We start from the raw sequence: 27,308 nt of genomic DNA, 5'->3' as shown, positions 1-27,308 counted from the left end.
AGAAAATAAATGACTTCATCAACAGAAGTTTCTATCACTTTTAAGCAAGAAAACACAAATGCTAGTTTAAAACATTTTGAATACATTAAAAAGAAACTATTTTAATGAGTGATTTAATTTGAGTGACGAGGGGAAAAATGTATCACATCTGCCTCATTTCTTTGAATTGTCCATAGTCCAGCGTGGAAAACTATTGGGAAGTGGCCTTTTCCACCTCCTCTTCTGAGGTTAACACAGGAAACAGCTCTACTTTTTTTAGACATCGAACCAGTGCTCCATGTTCTCAACAGACTGCAAACCTCCCAATTTGTTTTTCGTTCGTAGTGGACAATGTGCAAAGACTCTTCTTCACATCGCCAGATAAATACACTGGAAAAATTTTTAAATGCAACTGCCAAGAAAAAAGGCAAACAAAATGGAAAAAGAAAAAAAAATTCAGAAAAGGAAAAGAAACCTCAAAAGAGTCTGAAATAGACTTCATTGGATATTGTAGTATAATAGTAACAACTTTACATCTTGATAGGTAAGAACACTGTTAGAATAGAGGTGGCATCGGGCCCTTGGAATGTATTCCCATGGTGTGATCATCTTGGAGATAGTTTATGTACACCTGGGCGAGGATAGTGCTTTATGTGGTACTTTCTGCATCCTCAGCTCTTAATAACATGTCATTTGCTCTACTGATGGGTATCTTCTGTGATTGAAGTTGTTTTCTTGATCCATGGCATGATTATAGACACATAATCTTTCACCTGGATTTAGATAAGGTAATTTTTCACCTTATCAGCTGGACACTAACAGTAAACTAGGTCCTGTTATTTAGGACAATAGGTCAATACATTAGATGGTGTTATAGTTGTCTGAACATATTAACATATTTTTAAAATTAAATTTTAATTTTAGGATAGTTTAGACAAACCGAAAAATTGTGAAAATAGCCCAAAGAATTCCCATATACTCCATATCTAGTTTCCCTTATTATTAACATCTTATATTAGTCCATATCTAGTTTCCCTTATTATTAACATCTTATATTAGTATGGTACATTATAATTTATGAGTCAGTATCGATACATAATTATTAACTAGAGTCGATACTTTATTCTGATTTCCTTCATTTTTATCTAATGTCCTTCTGCTGTTCCAGGATCCCATTGGGACACTATATTACTTTTAGTTGTCATGTCTCCTTACGTTCTTCTTGGCTGTGACTGTTTCTCAGACTCTCCTTGTTTTTTTATAACCTTTACAGTTTTGAGTCGTGCTGGTCAAGTATTTTTTGGAATGTCATACACCAATAAATCTTTTAAAACACCTAATTTGTTCCTAGATTCAATTAATGCATCAGAAAAATTTGACTTAAAGTAATTCTAAAAGGAAAATAAAATCTTTTGGAGATGGTTCAAACTATTAGAATGAACTCCAATAGACTTGAACAATTGGTTTAGTGTATACAGAGATATAAAACAAGATAGAATAATTATGACTAGTAGTTAGAATTATTGTCATTTCTAAAAATTGGAACTTAACTTTACAAATTAATAAGAATTGAATTTATTTACATTCTTCAGGGTTCCAATCTTTGTTATTGTTCTTACATAGCCATAAAGTTAATATCATCTTGAGTTCTGTTTTTTTTTTTTTAACTTTTTTTTTTTTAAACATTTTATTTTTCTTTTTTCTCCCCAAAGCCCCCCGGTACATAGTTGTATATTCTTCGCTGTGGGTCCCTCTAGCAGTGGCACGTGAGACGCCGCCCGAGCGTGGCCCGACGAGCAGCGCCATGTCGGCGCCCAGGACCCGAACCAACGAAACACCGGGTCACCTGCAGCAGAGCGCACGAACTTAACCACTCGGCCACGGGGCCAGCCCCTTGAGTTCTGTTTTTTAATTTATTGCTATTTATAAACTTGTCTATGTATTGAAGTAAAATGCACACTTGGCATTTTTAGAAGCAGTGCAGTACTCATTGCATCACATTAATACATATTTGTCTAAATACTCCCCATTGTGGAATATCTGGTTTGTTTCCATTTTTTATACTACTACTACTAACTGTTTGTACAAGAACAATTTAAAGTTGAACCAATTTGCGTGTTCTCCAGCAATGTACATAAATGCACACTTTCCTAAACACTCACCAACACTGAGTTTTATCTTTCAAATATTTTCCATTCTAACTAGTACGTAATGCTGCTTTAAAGCTGCTTTGCTGTGTACTGCACTATAGGAGCAAAATTGTGCACTTTCCATGTCTTTTTGTGTAAAGTGCTTCTCCTTTTTAAAGTAGAATTAAAATGCCAACCTTATAGATGAAATTAGATGGGGAAAATTTTGTATACTAATATGCCTCTTCAGGAGAGCTGTCCTTTTTGGAAAATGGGAGTGTGTAGTGGAGGGTGAATGTAAGAAGAGCTCTTCTTGAGGCTAGGGATGATGGTACTGATTAAGGAGGAGAGGGGATGGGAGGGGAGAAGCAAGAAAGGATGTAATGAGGAAATAGTGAAAGGTCAGCACTCCACGTTTTGGCATCTGCCTCTCTGTAACTTACTCGGACCTTTTATAAAGTGCTTTTAAAAACCCATGAAGTGCTTAATACGAATGGGTAGATTAGTTGTAGACATTAAGAATGGAGAAGTAAAGGATGGTGAGAGGAAAGGAAAAATAGATTGCCAATAAAACACAGAAGGCAGGGGCCGGCCCATGGTGGAGTGGTTAGGTTCACCAGCTCTGCTTGGGCGGCCCAGGGTTTCGCCGGTTCAGATCCTGGGCGTGCACATAGCGCCGCTCATCAGGCCATGCTGAGGCAGCGTCTCACATGCCACAACTAGAAGGACCCACAGCTGAAAAATATGCAACTATCTACTAGGGGGATTTGGGGAGAAAGAGCAGAAGAAAAAAAGAAGATTGGCAACAGTTGTTAGCTCAGGTGCCAATCCTTAAAAAAATAACAAAAACACAGAGGGCAGAGAGAAGCAAAAGGATGTGTGTGTGTGTCTGTGCTGTGTGTGTTTGGGATCCACAATAAAATTCTCAGAAAGCCTTTTAATATCAGAGTTACGGGATTTAAGATTTGGGCCAGATTTAACCTGAGTTTAGGGAGACTCCAACGTGGCCTGGATTATACATATTTATACATTTAAAATAGTAAGCTTTTCATAATGTGTCACATTTAGTTCTTCCTGTCATTTGAAAATGTTTTTATTCTTTTAGAATGAAAAATTGAATCTTGTGTTCAATAGCTTCTTCTCTTTTTTAATATTCACTAATTCATCTCCTACCCACAAAAGGCATACATATTGTTATTCTGGTTTCTTTGGGTTTTATATTTTATATTCTGGTTTCTTGCAGATTTACATTTTATATTCTACTTTTGAAACTATTGTAACTTACTGATATGGCTGTGGTGACAATAGACCTAATTCTTTCTCCTAACATTGAAAAAATTTGTTTCAGTCTCTATTGTATTACTACTGGTTTGCAATAAAATAGGTCATTTTAATGGTTTAAATCTGTAATTGGCCAATTTTTGAAACCCCAATGTTATAAATATCATGTACTAAAGTTTTGTAATCAATTTTAAAGTCTGGCCCTGTTATTACAATCTTTTAAGAAGCAATTTTTGACATTTTTGCCCCTTTTCAAATGAGTTTCACTATCACTCAAAATCTGTCAGGGATTTAAATTGGTAACAAGACTCATAAAATTTAGAGCTGGAAACTGCAACAGGGATGACCTCGCCCAACTTTTGTGACTGAAAGGGGAGGTGACAGAGGCCAAGAGAACTTGACTCCCCTTCCCGAGTCACAGCTAACAGCAGAGCTGGGCCTCTGGCCGAGGTCTCTGCTGACCGTCTGGAAACAGACAATAATAAAAAAGGAACTGCCCTTTACTTTTACCGTCCTTTTACTTTAAATCTCCTTACCTTTATATTTATGCTAACCCACACTAAAAGCAACTCACCTTTCATTTTGCGGACTTTAAATCAGCAGGTCCAAATTTTAGGAGCACAAGAGTGGAAGTTTGCCACCTACAGGTCAAAAGAAAGAAGAAATTTTTCAGGTTTTTCAGAGTAAAGCTCTGATGACCCTTAGGAGGCAAAAGTGTGTTCTAAAACAGTTCTTTGGGAGAGGAGCTCTCAATCCAGCACAGGAGGACTTTTACAAAGGGGATGCTGCCTTCACTTTCATCACTGTTAGTGCAACAAGTTTCTACTCTCTTCTTCTTTTGGTAGTATATGGTGCTACGGTAGCAGAAAAGAATGACAGAACACTGAGCAGTGTGAATCCATAATTAGAAAGGCATGAAAATGTTTCTTAGCAACTGAGAACATGATATCACTTTTTCTGTGGGTATTTCCTCCGCACTGCTAGAAATATCTGTGTGGGCAACGAACACTCTGTAATGATGTTGGGACACCTGGATAACCATTTGGAAAAAGTTCTTTTAGAGTCTTCTATAGTCTACTAAAATAAACTCCAGTTGGATTATATATTTAAATGTGAAAGATGAATAAGACCATAAAATTACTAGAAGTCTGTATAGGGGATTGTAACACAATCTTGGGGTTGGGAAGACCTTTTTAAACCTAACACCAAAGGAAGAAAATCAAAAGAAAATATAGATATTTTACAAACATTAAAAAATATAAAGAAAATCACTGTACTTTCTTCCTCACTAATAATCACAGAAAGTTTAAGATGAGACTGTATTTTCACTCAAATTAGTCAAACAAAATTTTAATAGTAATATCCAGTGTCAACAACGGCTGTCAAAATTACACTTTCATTTGCAGAGCCTTATGGAAAAACAATTTGGCAAAAATATGTAAGAAAGCTAAAATGTCCGCTTACATATTGACCTGATATCTGTCTCTAAGAATTTATCCAAAGGATATAATCATGAATAATAGGAAATTCAGCTACAAATACATTTTTTATAGCCTTGTTTATAATAGCATCCAAGCTGGAAATGAACTACATGTCTGATAGGCCATGGGTTAATTAAATTATAGTAGGTTATTGTGCCGGCATAATATGGTGCCATTGAAATTATTTTACTGAATTCTATTCAATGATATTAGGGAAATTTATTAGTAATTACTTGACAGAAGTAGGTTATATGGCAGTGCATTTAGTATGATCCCACTTATGGGTTGCAAAAAACATATCTACATCCACACACACAGAAGGGGCTTTGGAAAACTATGTCCCAAATATTAATAAGGTTACCTTGCTGTGTGGTAGAAAAAAGAGACCAAGAGTTTCCTCTAAAAATGTGCTTGAAGAATAACGGAAGGAGTTAAAAGAAGAATATGTTAAAAAATCCCAAGATGGAAGTATGAATAGAAGAAGAAAAGGCAATCCATAATCAAACGTAAAAAGATAAAAGAAAATAGAGCCTGGCTATGAAGGATAAACAAGAGTACTTAGGAAGAATGGAAGTGCCAGAACACGTAATAAAATTGGTCAAGGATAAAGTCAGATGCAAAAAAAGAGGTTGTACAACACGATCTAGGAGCCTGGACGTGAGGCCAGAGGAGGACTGGCAAATTGGCACGCCTGCTGCTTATACAACACGGATTTGGTTATCCCAGGAGTCAGTCTAAAACAGTTGATAAATTCTGTAGTCTAAATGAAGACCTAAGCTGTCTAAAAAGCTCCATAAAAACATATTGCTAAGTGGGCGCAGGTGAAAACTCATTTAAAATAAACTAGATGTTTTAGAATGGCTCACTGAAAAGTATTTCAGAATGTTTGAGCGTATGTCCCTAAAATATATTACATTTTTTTAAGTCTCAATGTGTTTACCTGTAGAAGACGATAGAGCTAACCAAATTCATTTCCTTTTCACCCTTCAGTGAATATTTGCTCCTAGATTCCTTTCTGCTCTCTCAGACTCAGAGTCTGCCTCATGCAGAATTTTTGTATTTGTGCTGCGTACTCATTAGCTGCTAGGGAAGTGGTCTTCAAACTTTTTGATCATATGACTCAATATGTGAATATTTATTTATTTATAAATTAAATATATATATGTCCTACCAAACTAAGGATATGTAAATTACATAATATAAAGAAAAAAATTAAAATAAACAGAAGTAGAAATTCTAATATATTCCTCTTGCACCCCAATGGACATTCTTGTCTGTGCATCCGCCCCTCTTCAGAGACCAGTGGCTGCCATTAGGGTCTCTTGAGTCCCACTGCCAGATTGTACCTCTAAATGGCTGTGTTCCTTGGGTGAGACACTTAGCCTCTGTGCCCAGTTTATCTGTAAAATGAGAATAATAATAGAGCCTGCCTCACAGAACCGCTGTGAGCCCTAAGCGAGCCCACGCCTGTCAGTGCTCCTCAATGTGCCTGGCACGAAGAAGTGCTCTTCCATGGTAGCTGCGGTCTATGATCGACACTTCGCAAGAAGCAATCCTTCTTTAGACGATTGCTGAGTTAAAGGTAATTATAGCTGGCATTTTAGGACTTCAAGTTGTTTCATATAAAATAATGAATGAAGATTGTTATTGTTCCTTATTCTTCCTATCTCTGTGCCCCTTTCCTACATTATCCTCCCCAGGCTGGAGCTAAGCACATGCTTTGTCATATTTTTGCAAAGTTGCAAAATTCACAGTTTCCCCTGGGATGGACAGCATTTACTTTGTATTAAAAAGATCATCTTTTTATGTTCTATTTAAGTTATAACATTGACCATCAATCCTGGCTGCACATTATAATCGTATGGAGAGCCTTGAAAATCCAGAGACCAGGCCCCCACTCCAGTTAAATCCTCTGATTTACCTTGTCTAAAAGCTCCCCAGGTGATCCTAAAGTGCAGCACAGGAGGAAGGACCACTGAGCAAGGGAAAAATCATCTCTTTATTAAAGTCAACGGTTCTCAATCCTGGCTGTACATTCCAATCACCTGGGGAGCTCTTAAAACTACCAGCGCCTGGCGCCCTGACCTCAGACGAATTATAAATAAATATATGTGGATGTGGTTAGGACACTGAGTTCTTTAAAGCTCCCCAGTCGATTCTTATATGATGCCAAGGTTGAGAACTACTGCTCTACGTCAACAAAATACTAAAGTAAAGTAGGCGGCAATCACAATAAGAACTTGACAGCATGACTGGTAAGCCTGCCTGGCTTGGGCTCGGCTCTGCACTCTCAGGCCAGCAAACCCCTGTGGGAGAGAGGAGCTCTGCCACTTCTAGAAGAGGCCCACGGCAGTCTAGTAACTCTTCAAAAGGGTAAAGCACTACACCAAACCTACTATTACTATTATTTGTCATTATTTTCTTCAACTGCCTGGGTTCTTTTGTCCTCCAGCCACCTTGAGAACCGAAATATATCTTGCTTAGCACTTGCCTTTGCTATTGCTCTCATCTCCAAAGTAGGCACACTGACCCTTTCTGTTCACGGGGCAGAATTTCTAATCATTATAAAGAGGGCCAGGGAGGGAGGGGCACAAAGGAGAATCATCAAAATTGTAAAGCCAGGAAGGGAACAGAAATCTCATAAAGTTATTTTATAACAAGATTCCAAATGCCTGACTTATTTCCCTAGATATTTGCATGCAGTTAATATTTATTGAGTTAGGTTACTGTAATGAATATTTAATTTAAAACTCAAAGTCGCTTTAAGAATACATTTTGTAGATAAAGAAACAGATTGAGAGGCTAAGTGACTTGCCCAAGGTCACCCAGGGGACAAAGTCAGAATTTGCACAAAGGTCTCCTAGCTTTCAGTCCAATGCCGATTTGACTATACTACAAGTGAACCTTGGAAGCTGATAGATCCCTTCCTGTCATCAGTCTTTTATTATGGAAGGGACAACCTTTAGATTGTCCATAGGAAACTATAACCTTTGCTCCCAGAACCTGGAGAATACGTTAAGCTCTGGGCATTAAACAAGCATCATGAAGTGGGTGATTCTGGTGATGTCTCTCAAATCAAAGCAACAGTTATCATTCAAAGGGACCACAGAGTATTGCCTCCAGAGGGCAAGTCTGAAATATGATGGAGTAAGAAGAAAGCAGTGTCCAATTATCTCAACATCTGAATAAAGAGTATGACAACGAAGAAGTGAGCAAAAAGCTCACCTTCCTGGCTAGTGGTGGGTCTCCAGCATTGTTCCTGAAGAGAGGGTGCCTGGCTAGCACTGTATCAGAAGAGTCCCTCGGCTTCAACTCCAGCCTCGACAAGCAATCTTCCCAGCTTCTCAGAGACTTTCGTACATGGAAGAAAAAAAATGATGGGCTCAGTTCATACAAATATTGTTTTTTCTAGCAGTTATGTTACAAATGTAAATATGAAATTAACATCCTGTTTTACACAACAATTCTCTGTGAGTTTGGTTTGAGTTAATCCCCCTAAGGATGATTACCTCCTATTATCCTGGCAAAAGTCTGTGTGCCTGCAAAGCTATGATCATGGAAACCCTGCCATTTGGTGACTGCGAGGCCCTTCCACCCTGAGAGAGCCTGGACTCCTTTGATCTACCAGTGCTTTCCCCTCACTAAACTGAGTAGACGATGGCATGAACTAGGGGGCCAAGAATGGCCCCTGGACTTAAATGAGTAATTAATGGCTTTGAAAGTTCCAGACTGTGACTCTAACGTTAGCCCGGACTGTGCTTTACGTAGGAAAGTCATCCTTTGTAAAGTTCGGCCATGGAAGTCAGCATCGTAGAAGAAAGATGGTACAATGCAGAGCTCCGTTTTGGAAACTGAGAAGAGTTTGTGAAACAGGAGATTCCTCTACTGGGTTTCTGGCAATGAAACTTCCTTTACTGTGCTTTCTGTGGAGTCTATTTGCTCCTGTGTTGTAATTTAGTCCAATTCTTTTCCGAGCTGTGTCAGTTGTCATTTCATAACCTGTTGTTTGCTATCTAATTTCTGAGATCTTCATTTCTAACTTGTTCTTCTTTTTCAAAGACTTTAAATGATTACTTTAACTCATTTTAAACATTAATTTTCATCTGCTTTGTAGCTACTTTTTTTCCTGGTGAGTTCTCATTATTCAAATATTATTTAATCCATTCTAATCCTTTGTCTTGTTCTAAGGTCATTTGAGGTTAAACGGCATTTCTTCTTCTCTTTTTTGTTTTTTGAGGAAGATTAGCCCTGAGCTAACTGCTGCCAATCCTCCTCTTTTTGCTGAGGCAGACTGGCCCTGAGCTAACATCCATGCCCATCTTCCTCCACTTTATATGTGGGATGCCTGCCACAGCATGGCCTGCCAAGTGGTGCCATGTCCACACCCGGGATCCAAACCGGTGAACCCCAGGTGGCTGAAGCAGAATGTACGCACTTAACTGCTGTGCCACCAGGCCAGGCATTTCTTCTTTCCCCACATTCAAATTACATGGATTTTTGTGGATCCCATCACAGGAGGAGATTCCTGTGGAGGAGACAGGGACAGGACAGGCTCAGTTTCTCAGCTTCATGGCTCACCGTCTCTCTCGCTATAAACGAAGGACTGAAATAAAACTTTTCTGTGTAGCCCTTCTCTGCTTGTAAAGTCTGGTTGGAACAATTTACTACCACCAGCTCTGTGTTTCCTAGAGATCTATTGACATTGCCATCAAGGTTATGTTTACTTTCAGAGATCTCATTCTTCTGAGTCTCCTGGCCACCCAGCCTAATACAAAATGACATTGTTTCACCATTCACAATGTCAATCTTCCCTCTCTCTTATTCCAAATATTCCTGCCCTGCTCTCATTTTCGTTCCCTCAGAGTGTGGCTCAGCCTCCTGGAAGGAAGCATGTGCTGGGCATTTCTGATATTCTTCAGAGCTTTGATCACCACTAGTCAATTCTGCATCCACATGAACACAGAGACGTGGGGTTGTTTTTGGTTTGTTGTTGTTTTGCACTCGCCCAGAATGTGGTGCCCATGAGATAGCTCTCAAACCTGCTTACCCATATTTCCATGCAAGTAGAGTGCTTTCCTTTTGGAAGAACTTATTAGCAGTCTTGGGGACTGTAGCTCACAATGACTTGTCAGGAACCCCTTCACTCTTGCCGCTTCCCATTTCCCTTCTGCTGATCCTGCATCTGTCCTGCCTTTGGGCGGGCAGGCACACCCGCCCACCTTCTGGACCATGTGGGGATTCCAGTGCTGGAATTTCTTAAAGATTGTTTTTTGAAGGGCTAGTTAACCCTGGTCCAGGAGTTATTTAACTTTCAGAAGATGGACTATAATGTAGATGTAGGATGACTGCAAACCTCTTTGTAGTCCGTAACGTTACAGAGGCAGGTCAGTCTCACAAAGATGTCAACACTGTTCTGGTCCTTCGAGAAACATTTACCTGCTTGTAGACAGGGCTTCTTGGAAAGTCCATTTGCTTAGATGAATCAAGTTATTCAAGGGATTGCCCTCAGTTTGCAAGGACAAAACAGTTCCTTGAGAAATTAAAACCTAAAGTTACTTTTTATGATTATAAGAATTAGAAAAATAGCCAATAAACCACATAATAGTACAAAGTTTTTTTAATATCTGGAAACAAAACAAATTTACACAATCTATATTAGAGTGAGATTTCTAGTTTCAAAGGAAAGTATTTATTACAAGATTTTACTAATATTTAATTGTACTAATATAGGCAAATACCAACTTCACAAAAAACTATTACATAAATTTAGCTGAGCATCTTCATTAATATTAGTGGCACTGCTAATCTTCATAATATTTTAACATAAACTAAGTGTTAATAGCATACAGAGGGAGAGTAAAAGTGTCAATTATCTACCAAAGTAAAATAATACACTTTTATTTTTAAAAACAGTTCAACACTCAACATTGTTATTATTCTAACTTTGATCGACAGTATATATAACTGGGATGATTATCTGTGCAAAGTTTTCATGTGACCACATTTAAGACGACCACCAAACCAAAAATGGTATTTTTTACCCAAAGCGTGAGGATAATCAAATCACATTTTCTAAGACCACATTTAAATCAGCCCTATAAATAAACCAGACATCCTCTTTTCTTCTTGTTTTATTGTTGTTACCTTACAGACAAAAAGCTTCATATCACAATTAATGCTTAGAAATAGACTTGGAAGCCAGATAAAATCTTAGTTCAAATTCCAGGTCTATTACCTTCTAGCTGTGAGACCTTGGGCAAGTTTCTTAACTTTACTAAGCTCATTTCCTCATCTATAACAAGGAGAAAATAGATGTTGCAAAGATTGAGATACTATATGTGTCATGGACTGAATCGTGTCCCCTCAAATTCATCTGACAAAGTCCTGAGCCCTAGTACCCCAGAACGTGACTGGATTTGGAGGTGGGGTCTTTAAAGAGGGAATTAAGTTAAAATGAGGTCATTAGGGAGGGGTCTAATCCAATATGACTAGTGTCCTTACAAAAACAGGAAATTTGGACACAGACAGGTACAGAGGGAAGACATTGTGAAAAAACAGGGAGAGGCCAGCCATCCACACGTCAAGGAGAGAGGCCTCAGAAGAAACCAACTCGCCAACACCTTTATCTCAGTCTTCCAGCCTAAATGGAATTGTGAGAAAATAAATTTCTGTTGTTTGAGCTACCTATATGTGCTGCTTTGTTACGGCAACCCTAGCAAATTAATATGTAAAGAATTTAGAACAGTGGCTGGAACATGGTAGGTAGTCAGTAAATTAATTACTACTACAATTATTTTCCTAGACTTCTTCTAATATTCAATTCCAAAAACCACACAAATAATTCAGTCCTTATAATGTTCAATTTATGGCTAAGTAGCAAAAGAGAAAGACTTTGTTGAGATAGGCAGGCTGCCATGGGCTCTTAGCATCCCTGCATGTTCTTGCTGGGTATTGAGCTCTCTTTTTCCAGGCCATTTCTCAGGGCTGTGTTTGCAGTAAGAAATCTTGAATAACGATGTAGTATCTCCCCCCAGACAAAGAACAGGCTTACTTCTGCTTACTGTAAAAGCTGTGAATCGCCCAAGCTCAGGGTTCCTCTCCTGCAACACAACCTACCTTGTGTGCAGGAATTCTTCATGGGCTCTTTATGTCATCCCTGTGGGACTTAGGAGCACAGGGGACCAATACAAACCAACACGAAGCTTTGGCTACTATAAAGTCCTTTGTCTCTGACCCAGGAGTCTCATGTCTTCTGCCAGTATCCCATTAAATTTTAATAGGCTAACCTGTTAGCTTGTAAACGGAAACATCTTACACCCTGCACAGTTCCTGACAGTTTTGGCTGACAGGGCCATGGTTTTCTGGAAAAGATGAGGGCCCCAATGGGATGGATTAAGAGATATAAGACTCCCTGGGATCCAACAGTGAATACTTGCACTCAACTAGTGGGAAAGGGGGAGGGAGCAGAGGCCCCCACTGTCCTACCTGCTGATGAACGTTTGGAGGCTAAGCAGTGAGAGGTAGGATTATACAAGCCACCTAGATGGAGTCCTGGTTGTTGCTCAGTCACCTCGGGGCTGGAGGAGGAAGGATGCATGCCCCTGGGCCCTAGCTGTGAAGAAATCTGCCAGTGGCTGCTAAGTCAAGAGGTCTCCAAAGCTGAAAGAAATGCTGTCAGCAATGAGGAAATAAAACTTTGAGTATACCGAAAATATAAGAATCCTGAGCACAAGTTGGGCAGCCAATCAAATCCAAAAGTACAGTAGTCCCCCTTATCCATGGGGGATATGTTAAAGGTCCCCAGTGGATGCCTGAAAATGTGGATAGTACTGAACCCTATATACACTTTGTTTTCTTCCTTTACATACATACCTATGATAAAGTTTAACTTACAAATTAGGCACAGTAAGAGATTAACAATAACTAATAATAAAATAGAATAATTATAACTATATACTGTAATAAAAGTACTGTAGATCTTAGCAACCTCAGCATATGATGTTTTTTCTTTCCTTATTCAGTCGAGAATTTTCACCTTTTCATTTAAAGGAAGCACTTTATGGCTTCTCTTTGGAATATCTGGATTGCCAGCATCACTGCTCCTGTGCCTTGGGGCCGTTATTAAGGAAAATAAGGGTTACTTAAACACAAGCACTGCGAAACTGACAGCAGATCTTGATAACTGAGACGGCTACTGAGTGACTGACCGGCAGGCAGCACATACAGTGTGGACTCGCTGGACAGAGGGAGGCTTCACGTCCCAGATGGAACCGAGTGAGATTTTATCATGCTACTCAGAATGGCATGCAACTCAAAACTTATCAATTGTTTATTTCTGGATTTTTCCCATGTAATACTCTCGAACCACAGTTGACAGCGGGTAACAGAAACTACAGAGTGAAACCATGGATAAGGGCGGACTACTCTAAATTCAAAGCTTTGCTCAGTGGCATGGAGCCCTTCTCTTTCTCCACAATTCTTGCTACCTCCTTCACCCTCTACCCTGACGTCAGCTGCTTGAAGGAAAAAGCCAAGTGTGATGGAGGAACAATGGGGAAGAAAGTGACTCAAACTTTTATAGCTCTGTAAGATACAGGTGCCCCTAGTCCCAGAGGGGAAGTAGGTATTGGCACAGGGCAGTCAAAAGTACCAAGGACTGCAGGACATTGAGGAGATGCCATGGTGTATGGGGGGCAAAAAGAAAGATCCCTGGAGTCTGGGTGCTCTCCAGATACCGGGAAGTGCACAGGGGAGAAGTCGGCATCAACAGCTAAGTGAAAAGCCAAAAAAAAAGAAAAACAGGGCCTCCTTGGCTGCCGCCCTCACTCCCTGCTCCTTCCTGAGCTCCTAGGCAGGGAAATAACATAATCTCTTGGCAGCTTTTAAAGGCCCTAATGTGCAACTGTTAAACTTCTTGGTCCATATTCCCACTGGGGGGAAAAGTGACTAAAGTCAACTGATAGGATTGGAGCAAATCTTGCAGTAAAGGGAAAAAATGACCCTGTAAACCAATTCAATGTACTTTTGTTATGAAAATACATAATTGGTATTGAGACGTTATTTGCTTATACTATAAATGCTCATAAAGTGCCAGAGGAGATTCTCCCATTCAGAGCATTGCCACTTGTAGAGAAAACTCCCTGCCATCCGCTACCAAGCCTTCACCCATCCTAACCCATCGGCGGGTTGGGATTTAGTGTCAGTGCCTCTATGCTCTGATGCCCCAAATGTTTACTATATAGATGATCTGGTCATTGACAAGTTAGAAGCCTGTCTTAATGGCCCTGATTGTGGCCACTATCTACCTGACTGTGGAGTTATCCACCTCTACCAGTAGGAGTGGCTGACAAATCCCAACAAAATTCAGAACCCTATTTGCCAAGTAAAGTTTCTTGAGACTGTCTCGACAGATTCATAGCACTCAATCCCTCTGGGAGTCAAACAAATATTGTCTCTTTGATGCCCCACCACCAAAAAGAAGGCTCGACACCTTAAGACTCATTCAGGATTGGAGGCAGTACACGATGCCATCAGTGGCAGCTCCTTTTGGGGTGAACAAGTGCAAATACAGGAACCAGGACATCCTTGTCTCAATCTGACTGATCATATGTTTCTCATAATGTTTGAGTGGCCTTGGAATTTGCCATGTATGGAAACTGAGGCTGCAACTACTGGGTGACACTATCTTTGTGACTTAATCAAATCTATATAATGGTAATTCAAATCAGGTTTAACAACAAATCCTGAAGTAGACTGACCTGAGTCCACTGGATTATGTGCTTGTATGTGGGGAAAATGGGCCATGGAAGATCTCTCCATTAGGGATCGGGTCTGCTTCCTGGCCCATCTATTGCCTCCTATAATTTTTGGTAATGACACCAAAGGTCAGCAAATCAGTCAAAGCTCCCTTGCGTGGGTCATAATGGAAAATAAATTGGTCTTAGACTACATTCTGGCTAATAAAAAGATGTCCTGCTAACCCACTGGAATTTACAGTTGACTAAATGCAAGACCCTGGGGGACACGACTGAGGTCAATACTGCAGACTGGCTTCACCCTGCTGCTCAGAGTCTGTTGACAGCAGACTTAATTAATTGCTATATGAGACCAACTGAATGGTGTTGGTATTGACTAAACAACCTGTTTTTCAGATTAATCAGAGTAGCCAAAAGAGCAGCATACTCACATGAAAATTCAAGTTTGGCCAAGAACATGTCAGGTTAAACAGTGAATTGTTGGAAGAGGCTATCCATTATGGGCTGTGAGCAACATGGCATACTTTCTGGGTATGCCATGAATGCAAAGACCTGACCTACCTTTACCTAGTCCAGGCTTGTGTTTACACTCAGCAACCTTGAGGCATGAGGTAACAACTCCCCTTGGACAATGAACAGGACTGTTTCTGCTTACCACAAAAGCGGTGAATATCCCAAGCTCAGTGTTCCTCTTCAGTAACACAACTCACTATGTGTGCAGGCTTCCATCATTGGCCCTTTGTGTTGCTTTTGTGGGACTTACAGAAACGGTGAACTGACACAAACCCACACGAAGCTCTGGCTACTGCTTTTGCTGTGAATAATAAAAGTCCTCTGTCTGTTACCCAAGTGTCTCATGTATTCTATAGCATCCCATGAAATAGTAACAGGCTAACTTGTTAGCTTGTTAAGTAGAGTGAAATCTCAGAGCTTGCACAATTATTGACAGATATCAATTATTTTCTTCTTGGTAATAGCTGGCATTTTAGGCACTATGACCTGGCTACTAGAAAATTTATTATTAGCATGATATATTACAAAAGATTATTTTCCAAAGACTTAGCCAATAACACTACAAAAATAAAAAGCCCTCTGGCACCTGTGAATTTATCTCTGTGTGTCCGAGTCCAGTAATAATTTCACTGTCTGTCTGAAGGACTAAGAGTACTAAATCCAAAGCTCGGCGCCACGCCTCAATCTTTGGTGTAACAATGTCATAAACTCTTGGAATTTGTCCCAGTTTATTTGAAATGCCTGAATTGAAAATTCCACTATTTAGTTTACTATATTCGCTCAAGATGTAAGATGAAGGAGAGCCAGAGTCTATGGCATTTTGTAGATGATGTTGAATGAATGTGCTGGCTTCAAATTCCGATGAGTAATTGGCAGTGTTATATATGAGAGTTGAAAGGTACTTGTGCCATCCATTGGCTAGGCATTGAAGCACAGTGGGTCTGTACAGTGCCAGAGATGAGGCCAGCCAAGAGGAAGTATTATGAAGCCATCCTGAACAGGCTTGGTTTCCTTTACTCAGAGATTGCTCCGCAAGAATTTGAAGATGGCTAAGACACAAAAATTCAACTGCACCACCTCCAAGGAAGACCTTTTGCTCTTTTAGAGCATAACACAGGCGAGAGGCACAAGTCCAGAATCTATCTTCTTTGCTTTGCATGTGTGCAGTGACCGGGCTAGTGAGCACTACCGTAACCAAATTAATCCCTTCTGTTTTTAACATGATTGCCATTCCGTCGACTGTATCTACAACATCCAAGGGAATGCTTCTCCAGAAGGTCACACAGACCCCATTACCCACACAGTTTTCATCCACTTGTGTAATGTAGGCCACCTGTACGGCCCCTGAAGCCTCTGCAAAAGCCTGCATCACATTGCCATTCACTGACCCAATTACCAACCGCTTACTGTGTGTGCACTTTTCAATTAAGTGTTCAGATACATTTCCTTGTGCCAGGATAAGGTTCACATTGAATTTAATTAATATCTCTAATACACGATTTATCCACAGTTCTTCTGAGCTGTCTTGTGGAAGCTTCATGCTTTCTAATACCGTTTTAATATTTGCAGACTTGTTAAATCCTAGGTGGCGATAATTCTCTGTGAGGTCACCCTCAATAAGAACTACCCGGATAGGCTGATTCTGCAATTCCTTGATCAGAGTAGTGCTGGATGTTGATACAACAGTGATATATCCTGGACAGACACAAGAAAAACTTTCTGGTAAACCTGGTAAACAGCAAGTGAAGATTCTTGAAATGTCAAACATAAACGGCATTGCACAGCTGCCCTGTTGCATACGAGCATTCTGATATTGCAGCTGTGCTGCTGCTTCTACTAATTTCATGCTGCTGTCGTCTCCGTGACTCAAACCCACCTCCAACTCTACCAGATCATTACACCTGTAAGCCTGGGGAGTAGCTGCACCATGTTGTTCTAGAAATCCATCTGGTTTGCTTATCTGCTGGCTATTATCTGTCCTATTAAGATGCCTACTGTGGATTAGTACTGACTTTCTGCAGCAGGTGTCTGCAAGCAGACTGTTCTTCAGAGTTTGAGGGGTTTGTGACGTGTTTGTATCTGCTTCAACCTTAGCCTGAGGCCTAAAGAGTTGAGGTGATTTAACAGGTCTCCCAGAAAGATTGTGAATGGTCAATGGCTGAGGGGCAACATCTTTGAGATCATGCTCTTTCTGCATCAAACCAGTATCTGATGGGATTTGTAGAAAAGGGCCCAAACTGACACTAAATGTTTCAAGTCCAGAAAATGTCTTTGTGTTGTCAATATGGTCAAATACATGGTGGACAGGGACTTCAAGGGAAACTACCTCTTCAATACAAGAGTTCAAGCCTTCTGACATTACAGACACTATTAACGAAACGGGGACACCCATGTGAAGACATTCTTCAGCAGCACTGCTCCATGCTCCAACAAGAAACAAAAGAGTACTGGTTCCAGTTCTGTATGTGTTATTTTGAGCTCGAACTGCTTCACTGAGAAGTTGTCCCACTGCACTGGTTAAATCCAAACTTTCGAGAAGCCTTACTGTTGAACTGATTAACACACTCTCATGACACTCTTCGTCTATAATAAATTTGGATGATTTTACTGGGCCCAGAAAAGTTCTTCCTGTTTCTGCAAATGATGAGAGTTGTTGAAGTCCCATGTGCCTTCTTTTGTTTATGACTCTGCAAGCCATCACCATGAATCATCATCTGCAAATAAAATAAAAACTTGGAACTTTATTCAGTGTAACTCGTGGGTATAAATGCTTACAAAAGAAAAACCAGATATGGTTCCCTCATTTGAGGAGTTTCTGGTATTTATAGTTTCCATTAAATATGGTCAGTGCAATGACACAGTATTATGATATTAATGACAAAGGAAGGGGTGTGTGGAGGAGGAACACATCATCTAACAGGGAAGGTGGGTCATGCAGGCAACAGACAATGTTTCCAGAAAAAGGTAATACCTAAAGTGAGTCTTGAAGAATAATTTGAAAGGGTTAGCAGGTTAAAGGAGGTGGTAGTAAATGCACATATATTTGAAAAAACAGAGTGTACTGGGATAATACAAGCAGTTTAGTTTTATGGGAATACAAAGAAAGTAGTGGGGAAAAGCAGGAGATGAAGCTCTAAAAGAGGAAAGGGGTTGGACCATGAAGGGCATCACGCGCCATGCCAAACTTGATCTTAGAATGGGAACCACAAGTGTTTTAAGTAAGGAAGATTAAGAAAGAGCTTGATGGAGTGTTTGAGAGCATGTGCTCTGAAGCTAGAAGTCTGGGTTTGAACTTGGCTCTACTGCTTACGAGCTGCAGAGCCTTCAACAAGTTATTTAACTACTCTGCCCTGTTTCCACATCTGAAAAAGGAGCATAATTACAGACAATCTACTTCATAGGGCTATTATAAGGAGTACACAAGTACAGGACTTAGAACAGTGCCTGCACATAGTGCTTGATGAGTACTTGCTACAATAATTAATAATAATAATAATAAATGTTATTTGTGTTGTGGATTTATTACCACTCTGCTAGCAGTGTAGAGAACTGATTGGATGAGTGCCAGACTGGAGGCAGAGAGGCCAGTTAAGCATCTTCTATAGTTATCTAGTTGAGAAATGAGGAAGACGAATGGAGGTAAGAGGATGAATTCAACTACTGATTAGAATATAAAGGGGAAAAAAGTACTATTTAAAGGGAAGTTCAAGAGCAACTGGACTTTTTCCATAATATTTCAGAATTCACATCTAAAACTAATAGGAAGAAGTTACAAGAGAAAGACTTCAGCCCAATAAAAAGAATGTTTTAACAAAGTACCCCCTAATTAAACAGCTGTCTATACTAAAAGGACCTGTCTTGCGAGGTATGAGCTCTCAAAGTACTAAAGCTAAAACTGTAGATAATATAAATTTCTCCTCCAACTCTAAGACTTCACAATTCTTCAAGTAACATTCATCACAATATTTTAAGTCCAAAATATCAAAAAGCAAACAACTCTTAGAGTTTTGCTTTTCCTCTAATGCTGGCCACAGCACTGTAAATTTGTTTCTGTAAGGTGCAGATTCAGCCTTGACGCTAAAGAGCACCACAGTGTGAGGCAGACCTTGAGATCACAGGCGGCCACAAATAACCATTCCTTAAGAGGAGCTCTCTACAGGTTTCTAAGGACTAAGAAGAAAAGCTGGTGCAGCCTAGGAAAATATATAATGATCGTTTGAACTCAGTGAAATTTTCAACTCTGTAAAATAAAAATAAAACTCTGACACACTCAAGCATATCCTAGAGAGAGCCAAAATATACTCTAGGACTCCAGCTTCAACAATCCTGAGACTCTTCATGTCTTACAACTATCTGATCTTACCATGTCTTTGCTGTCCTTCACCACTCACCCCCTTTTATCAGTTCTCTACTCGCCTAGTTTAAATTCCCATTTGTCAGTTACTACAATCACTCCTTTGCACGCACACCCTCAAAACCTTGTACCTCTTTTGGTTCATCTTACCTTGTAAATCTAAAGTAATTTGCATCTTACCTTGCAAATCTCCACTAATTTTGATGAAATCCAACTCTCTGTCTACTCCATGCTTAACCTGGGGCAGCTGAAAATAAACAGAAAAACACACATAACCATGCTAACTGGTTTCATTTTAAGTTCATGATCCCAAACCACAAGTGGCCCTTAATACTGCCTGGCGAGCTAGTTCACTTATCTTTTTTTTCTCTTTTTACGGTTATTGCTTTCTGGGTTCTATTTACAAAAGTTTTGCCTACCCCGGAGTACAAAAGATATTCTTCTATATTTCTTCCAAAGCTTTAGGTTTTAGTCTTTTTTAAATTTTATTTTTATTTTATTTTTTGCAGGGGAAGATTCGCCCTAAGCTAACATCTGTTGCCAATCTTCCTCCTTTTTCCTTCTCCACACCCCTCAAAGCCCTAGCACATAGTTGTGTATAGTTGTAAGTTCTTCTGGTTCTTCTATGTGAGCCACTGCCACTGCATGGCTACTGACAGACGGGTGGTGTGGTTCCACACCCAGGAACAGGAACTGAACCCGGGCTTCTGAAGTGAAGCACGCCGAACTTTAACCACTAGGCCATCAGTGCTGGCTCTAGTCTTTCTTTTAAATTCAGGTGAAAATTCACACAACATAAACATAACCATTTTAATGTGGTTTTAGTACCATTCAGTGGTACTTAGTACATTCACAATGTTGAACCACCACTACCTTTATCTAGTTACAATACATTTCCATCATTAACCCCCCCCCCACACACAAAAAAAATCCTGCAGCCATTGAGCGGTCCCTCCCTACTCTCCTCTTCCCCAGCCCCTTGTAACCACCAATCTGCTTTCCATCTCTGGATGTGCCTATTCTGAATATTTCACATAAGTAGAATCATACAATACATGCTCTTTGGGTCTGGCTTCTTTCACTTAGCATAATGTTTTTGAGGTTCATCCACGTTGTATTATGTGTCAGTACTTCATTCCTTTTTATGGCTGCGTAACAGTCCATCGCAACCATATGGATGGATGTATGTATGTATTACTTTGCTTATCCAGTCATCTGTTGATGGACTTGTTTCTACCTTTTGACTATTGTGAATAGTGCTACTATGAAATTTGCATACAAGTATTGGAGTACCTGTCTTCAACTCTTTTGCATACGCACCTAGGGGTGGTCATATGGTGATTCTATGTTTAACTTTATGAGGAACTGTTTTCTACAGTAAACTGAACCACTTTACTTTCCCACCAGCAATATATAAGGGCTTCAATTTCTCCATATCCTTGCTGTATTAGTTTCCTAGGGCTACTGTCAAACTGCCACAAACTGGATGGCTTAAAAATAATACCTATTTATTCTCTCATAGTTCTGGAGTTCAGAAGTCTGATATCAAGGTGTTTGCAGGGCCATGCTCCTTCTGAAGGCTCTGGGGAAGAATCCTTCTTTGCCTCTATCAGCTTCTAGTTGCTCCTAAAGGTCGTTGGCTTTTGGCAGCATAACTCCAGTCTCTGCCTCCCTTTCACATGGCCTTCTTAAAAGGACACCAGTCATTGGACTTAGGGCCCATCCTAATCTGTTATGACCTCATCTTAACTGATTACATCTACAAAGACCTTGTTTCCAAATAAAATCATATTCTGAGATTCTGGGTAGACATGAGTTCAGGGGGGAACACTATTCAGCCCAGTACACTCACCAACACTTATCTTCTGTTTTGTTTTATTTTTTAATACTATTACTTTTTAAATAATAGATATCCTACTGGATGTGAAGTGATATTTCATTGCGGTTTTGATTTACATTTCTCTAATGACTAATGATATTGAAAATCTTTTCATGTGCTTGTTGGCCATTTGTACATTATCTTTGGAGAAATATCTATTCAAATCTTTCGCCTATTTTAAAACTGGGTTTTTTTTGTTGTTGAATTGTAAGAGTTCTTTACGTATTCTAGATACTAGAACCTTATAAAAATATGATTTGCAAATATTTTCTCTCATTTTATAGGTTATATTTCCATTACTTTTTGACAATGTACTTAGACCTATAAAATTTTTAATTTTAATGAAGTCTAATTTGTCTAGTTTTTCTTTTGTTGCTCCTGGTTTTGGTGTCATATTTAAGAATCCATTGTCAAATACAAAATCATGAAGATTTAACCCAATGTTTTCTTCAAAGAGTTTTATAATTTTATATTTTATATTAAGTTCATTGATACATTTTGAGTTGATTTTTTTGTATACGGTGTGAGGTAGGGGTCCAACTTCATTCTTTTGCATATGGATATAAAATTGTCCCAGTACCATTCATTGAAGAGACTATTCTTTTCCCCATTGACTGGTCTCAGTACCTTTGTCAGAAATCAATTGGAAATAGATGTTTGGGTTTATTTCTGGATTCTTAATTCTATTTCATTGGTCTACATGTCCATCTTTAAGCCAGGACCACACTGTTTTGATCACTGTAGCTTTGTAGTAAGTTTTGAAGTCAGGAAGTATGAGTCCTCCAACTTTGTTTTTTTTTGTTTTGGCTTTTATATTTATGTTTATAATTCATCAGAAACTGATTTTTGTGTGAGGTGGGGGTTATTTTTTCCCTCACGGATATCCAGTTGCTCCAGAATAATTTATTGAAAAGACAGGCCTGAAAAGACAAGACTGGATTTTTGCTTTTGTTTTTTATTCCCAACAGGTTTTGAGAGCTTATTAAGTAGGAGGCACTTTACATGCATTATATAACGTAGTCCTCACAACAACAATATGAGGTAGGTACTAGAGCTAACCTATTTTAACAATGTAGAAAATAAAGAATAGTTAAGTAACATACAAAACCTCATAGCTAGTAAAAGAATATGGGCTAAAACCCTGGTTTGTCTAATGCCAAAGTCCCATGCTGTTAACTACTATCCAATACCACCATCTGGCTGCCCTTCTACTCAGCATGATGGTAATTCGCCCTCTCTTCTGTAGAATCTCCCACTGCACTTCCCACTTCTAAGCCTTTCTGCCTTCTTATAAGCCTTGTTTATACCCCTAATATGGATAAGCCCATTTTTTCTTTTAGGTGTCAGAGTCTTTGTTTATGGTTTCCTTTCTATACTATACTTAAATCACAAGATATTACTGTATGAGTGGAAAAGTCATAGAGAATTTAGAGTAAAAGGAAAAAGTCATGGGCTTTTTCAAACTTAGTCTGTATTTAATTATATGAAAAAAGGTTTCCCAGAGAAGGCATGAAATCATTTAGACAAAACTAATCTTTGAGCAAAAAGTCACATAAAAGTTATATCAAAATAATTATGCAAGAGATCTGTTTCAGCATTTGAAAACTGTATTCCAAGTTTCGACAGTAATTTTTTTAAAAAACAGTCTTAGCATTCCTAAATTTAGAAGAGCTCCCAAATTATTATTTTGATGAGATTACAATTCACTATAATTAACATAAAATAAAAACTCAAACAAGAATCCCTCATCTTCTAAGAGGCTGAGTATAACAAGACAAAGACAGGGGAGGGATGGTGCAACAGATAGTTTCAAACATGAGAAGCACCTCCGGCAAGTGTTCTTGGTGTTGAACTGACACAATCTGATTCTTGTTCTGCTATAATCAGCATCAGTGTTTTCCACAGACAGAGTTCTGTTTCATTATTGAGATCACTAACAACTTTACTTGCCAGCTATTAAGCCAGCAAGCCTATTAAGCTATTAAGTTTTAACTTAATAGAAGTTAATAGTGTAATAGAAGAGCACAGTCAGACTATTTCAATGGGATTCTGACATCAGAAGCAGCTTTCTTTCCCTGAGATCATTCTAGTCTTGTCTAAAGTACTTGGTTTAGAATACTAAGACATGCAATGCTTTTCAGGAGTCACATTTTAAAAAAATTAGTATTTTCTGACAGTTATGATTAGCTTTTTCCATCATCAAAACTAAGAGGTTGCCTATCTCCAGTCTATTCCCCAGACAGCAGTCTAATCATATCACTCCACTGCCTAAAAATCTCCAACTTGGAAAATAAAGACTTCACTCCTTTGTCTGACACAGGAGTCCCTTTTAAAAATTAACTCAGATGGGGGCTGGCCCCGTGGCCGAGTGGTTAAGTTCACACGTTCTGCTGCAGGCGGCCCAGTGTTTCGTTGGTTCCAATCCTGGGCGCGGACATGGCACTGCTCATCAAACCACACTGAGGTGGTGTCCCACATGCCACAACTAGAAGGACCCACAACGAAGAATATACAACTATGTACTGGGGGGCTTTGGGGAGAAAAAGGAAAAAAAAATAACTCAGATCTTGGGGGCCAGCCTGGTGGCAGAGTGGTTAAGTCTGCATGTTTCGCTTTGGCGGGCCAGGGTTCGGCAGTTTGGATGCTGGGTGCGGACCTACATACCGCTTGTCAAGCCATGCTGTGGCAGGCGTCCCACAGATAAAGCAGAGGAAGATGGGCACGGATGTTAGCTCAGGGCCAGTCTTCCTCAGCAAAAAGAGGTAGCTTGGCGGCAGATGTTAGGTCAGGGCTAATCTTTCTCAAAAAACAAATTAACTCAGATCCTTTCACTCCTCTGCTTAAAATCCTGCAAAGCCTTCTCATTTCACTCAGAGTGAAAGTCAAAGTGCGGACAGTGCCCTGATCATGTGCACTCCTGCCTCTGGCCCCTCTTTGTCTCCTACTACTACACCCTTTGACCCTCTGCTCAGCCCTCCTCTCTATGTCTGGAGCACGCAAGTTATGCTCCCCACCTTAGTGTTTCTGTCCAGTTGAAAGGCTCCTCTTCTTGGGATGCTCTTCCCCAAGAAATCTACTGCCTCACCACCTTTAAATATTTACTCAAATTTCCCCCTTTTCAATGAGGCCTACCCTGAGCACCCTATTTAACACTTCGCAAACTTCTCTTTTCCCTCTAGACTCTGGATTCCCTTTATCTGCTCTACTTTCTTCATTTCCATAACACTTATCACCTTATAAAATAGTACATAGTTTACTTATTTATTTATTATTTATTGATTATCTCCCTCTGTTAGAATGTAACTCCCAGGAGGGCAATTTTAGCCACTGAGACATTCCACATACAAGAATATAGTCTAACACACTGCAGGCACTCAATAAATATTTGATGACTGAATGCATGAATGGTTTTCATTATATTTGTTATCTTAGATTTAAGTACAAAACTGAAACAAGATTAAACACACGCCACTGTCAGTATTCCTCCACCGTAAATTTACGGTTCAACTACTCTTAGAGTTGGCAGGAATCCTTTTCAGAACTGCCTTAGTTGAGGCCCTTTAATTGCTTCCAAAATGGTTCCTCCTTCACATGGTTGTCAGAATCATCTTTGAAAAGCACAAACCTAATCACTCCACTTCCTAAAAACGTCTATTTATCTATTAGAAAATAAAGTCTTTACTCCCTAGGTTGACATAGGTGTCCTATAATCTGATCTCAATTTAAAAGACTCATCTTCCACCTTTCCTTAGAAACCCCATGATTTTGACACATTAGAACATACATTCATTTTCCTTTTTGCACATGCTAAACTCTGATTTGAATATCCTACCCTTTCTTCACCTTGGCAAATGTTATACATCTTTCATGACCAAAGGCAAAGGCCACATTTTTGATACAGCCTTCTCCAGTGCTCTGGGAAGTAGCATCTCTTTCCTGTGCTTCCAAAGCACTTTCTACACAGATCTGCTAAAGCACTTAGCACCCTGAATTTAAAACACTATATTTATGTCTCTGCCTATCTCCCCCACTAATCTGTGGGTTCCTTGCTTTTATTCATCTTTATATTCTACACTCAGTTCCTTTCACCTAATAGTTGGCATAGTACATGACCCGTAGAGAGTATAAATAAATTTGGGAGATTTAAGAGTGCTAACGTGTTTAATATTTTCCTAGATGATTATTATTATTATCAATGTTCTATAGTACGACTAGATTAGTAATAGCTATTTTTTTAGGACTGAGTACTTCCTGTCTGCCACCTAGAAATTGCAATCTGAGCCTATAATTAAAAAATCACTTTTACTAGAAGTTAATATCCCAAATATAAGAGCCTAAATCATAGAGTGATATAAAAGCAGGTTAACATACTATTCAGCCTTTTAATTAACATGAGATCAAACTTGATCCAGGAGAGCCTAGAAATTAGAATCTGGTTCTACATATTTGGTCACTTATTCATTTCTGGGTCTCAGAAATCCCTTTAATATTAGTAGTAAAGATGAAGTGTATGTTCTTGAAATTTATCAAGAGCAATTTTTCAAGTGAGATTAATGGCCTGAAAAATCAATATATTATAATTAAGAGACTGAAAATTTTACTTAATTCACAAAATATCTTGAATTTGCATCCTATTAATTTCCACTGGGGTAACTTTATACGGAAAAATCACTTCTAATATTAGAATAACCTTACCTATTTTCCAGAATCCTAATGAGTTTTTTTTTAAATCAATTATTACAATGCTTGGGTGTCTGCCTGGGACATAATGTGAACAAGATGGCATGATGGTTTTGGAAAATGTGTCATGTTCCTACTTACTAAAGTAGGAACAGCGACTTGGGAGACTGCTTCAAGAATGTGCTTTGCACGTTCTTCCTGCTCTACTTCAATGAGATAAGTGAGACAAAGGAAAAAGACCAGGTGAAAGTTAATGTTCTTCCTGAATCCATTGCTGGAGAATCCAGTCTGATTTTAAAAAATAAAGTATTTAGAGAAGGCACTGCAGGAGTCACAAAAAGTCTTGATCTGTAAGTTTCAAGAGACTATCACCTTTTCATTCCTACTAGGAAGTGAAGGATCCACCTCAGTCCTTCTCCCCCACTCTTTAGTTGGTCCATGACCAGATTCAGTACTTGGCAGAGCCAGCAAGCCCGGCTCTCTGAACAAGAATTTGCGCTGGTTTACAGCGGCTGTCTGGGCATCTGAATCTCGGCTGTTACTGAGTCAGCTGGATTATCAGGCCACCTGTGTGTGGCTCAAGAGCGCGGATCTACGCCCGGGTAGGGTTGAGATCTTGGGATTCAGCCAATGGCATGGCTGGAGGTGAGAGTGGTCAGCGAGGAGTCGGGTAGATGTCTGAGAGTGATGAGGGGTGGGGCCAAAGTCCTACCCCACAAATAAACACAATCCTGATCAAAACTCTTTCCTATGCAGTGAGGCTTCAAGGGCATCCCAAGACCCATCCTGCCCCCACACCCACCTCCTTCCAAGTACATCGCCGCACCACGCCCCTCCTATAAAGAAATGCCATTGCCTTCCAGGCCAGAATCCCTGCGAACCAGGGAGGAGGGAAGTGGCTAAAGGCCAAGAGCCAGGCACTGTGGAGGCTCATGGAAAGAGCAGTCCTCTCCGCTCAAAGCTGTACCAATACACCCAGGCTTACCAGGCCCTAGATTCTCATCCTTTCCCGGCCCTAAGAGGTCAGAAAAGCAAACAAGGGCTCCCTACGTCTTCACCAAAGACAGCAGTCGGTGGAAGCACCTCCCTACTAACCTCGGTCTGTTCTCCATGCCCACGGGAGGCTCCAGTCCAGGGCTTCCCACCACCAGACAAGCATCCGGCGGGCACAACCACCCTAAGGCGCCGGGGCGAAGACCCGCCCCACTCCTTCCTCGCACGCAGTTTGCGCATGTGCGAAGAGGAGCAAGCGGGCCG

General features: G+C 39.8%; 1 protein-coding gene across 2 annotated transcripts; it reads right to left on the bottom strand.

The window, feature by feature from the left end:
* Positions 1-83: 83 nt before the first annotated feature.
* Positions 84-27,308, bottom strand: BBS12 (Bardet-Biedl syndrome 12). Of its 2 annotated transcripts, XR_011501882.1 has the most exons (6): positions 27,147-27,308; positions 19,673-19,739; positions 9,918-17,852; positions 8,096-8,221; positions 3,964-4,030; positions 84-391 (listed from the first exon to the last, which is right to left on the bottom strand). XR_011501882.1 is itself a non-coding variant. In XM_014845513.3 (3 exons), the coding sequence occupies exon 3, from the start codon at positions 17,840-17,842 to the stop codon at positions 15,698-15,700; it is 2,145 nt and encodes a 714-aa protein (XP_014700999.2). In that variant the 5' UTR covers positions 17,843-17,852; positions 19,673-19,739; positions 27,147-27,308; the 3' UTR covers positions 10,458-15,697. The 2 variants fall into 2 exon arrangements, 1 of the variants encoding a protein (XP_014700999.2); XM_014845513.3 differs by lacking the exons at positions 84-391; positions 3,964-4,030; positions 8,096-8,221 and having other exon boundaries at positions 10,458-17,852.

This window comes from Equus asinus, chromosome 3 (assembly GCF_041296235.1).
Source record: "Equus asinus isolate D_3611 breed Donkey chromosome 3, EquAss-T2T_v2, whole genome shotgun sequence".
Taxonomy (NCBI): domain Eukaryota; kingdom Metazoa; phylum Chordata; class Mammalia; order Perissodactyla; family Equidae; genus Equus; species Equus asinus.
The sequence above is the reverse complement of the archived record's forward strand: the minus strand, read 5'-3'. Positions and strand labels throughout refer to the sequence as shown.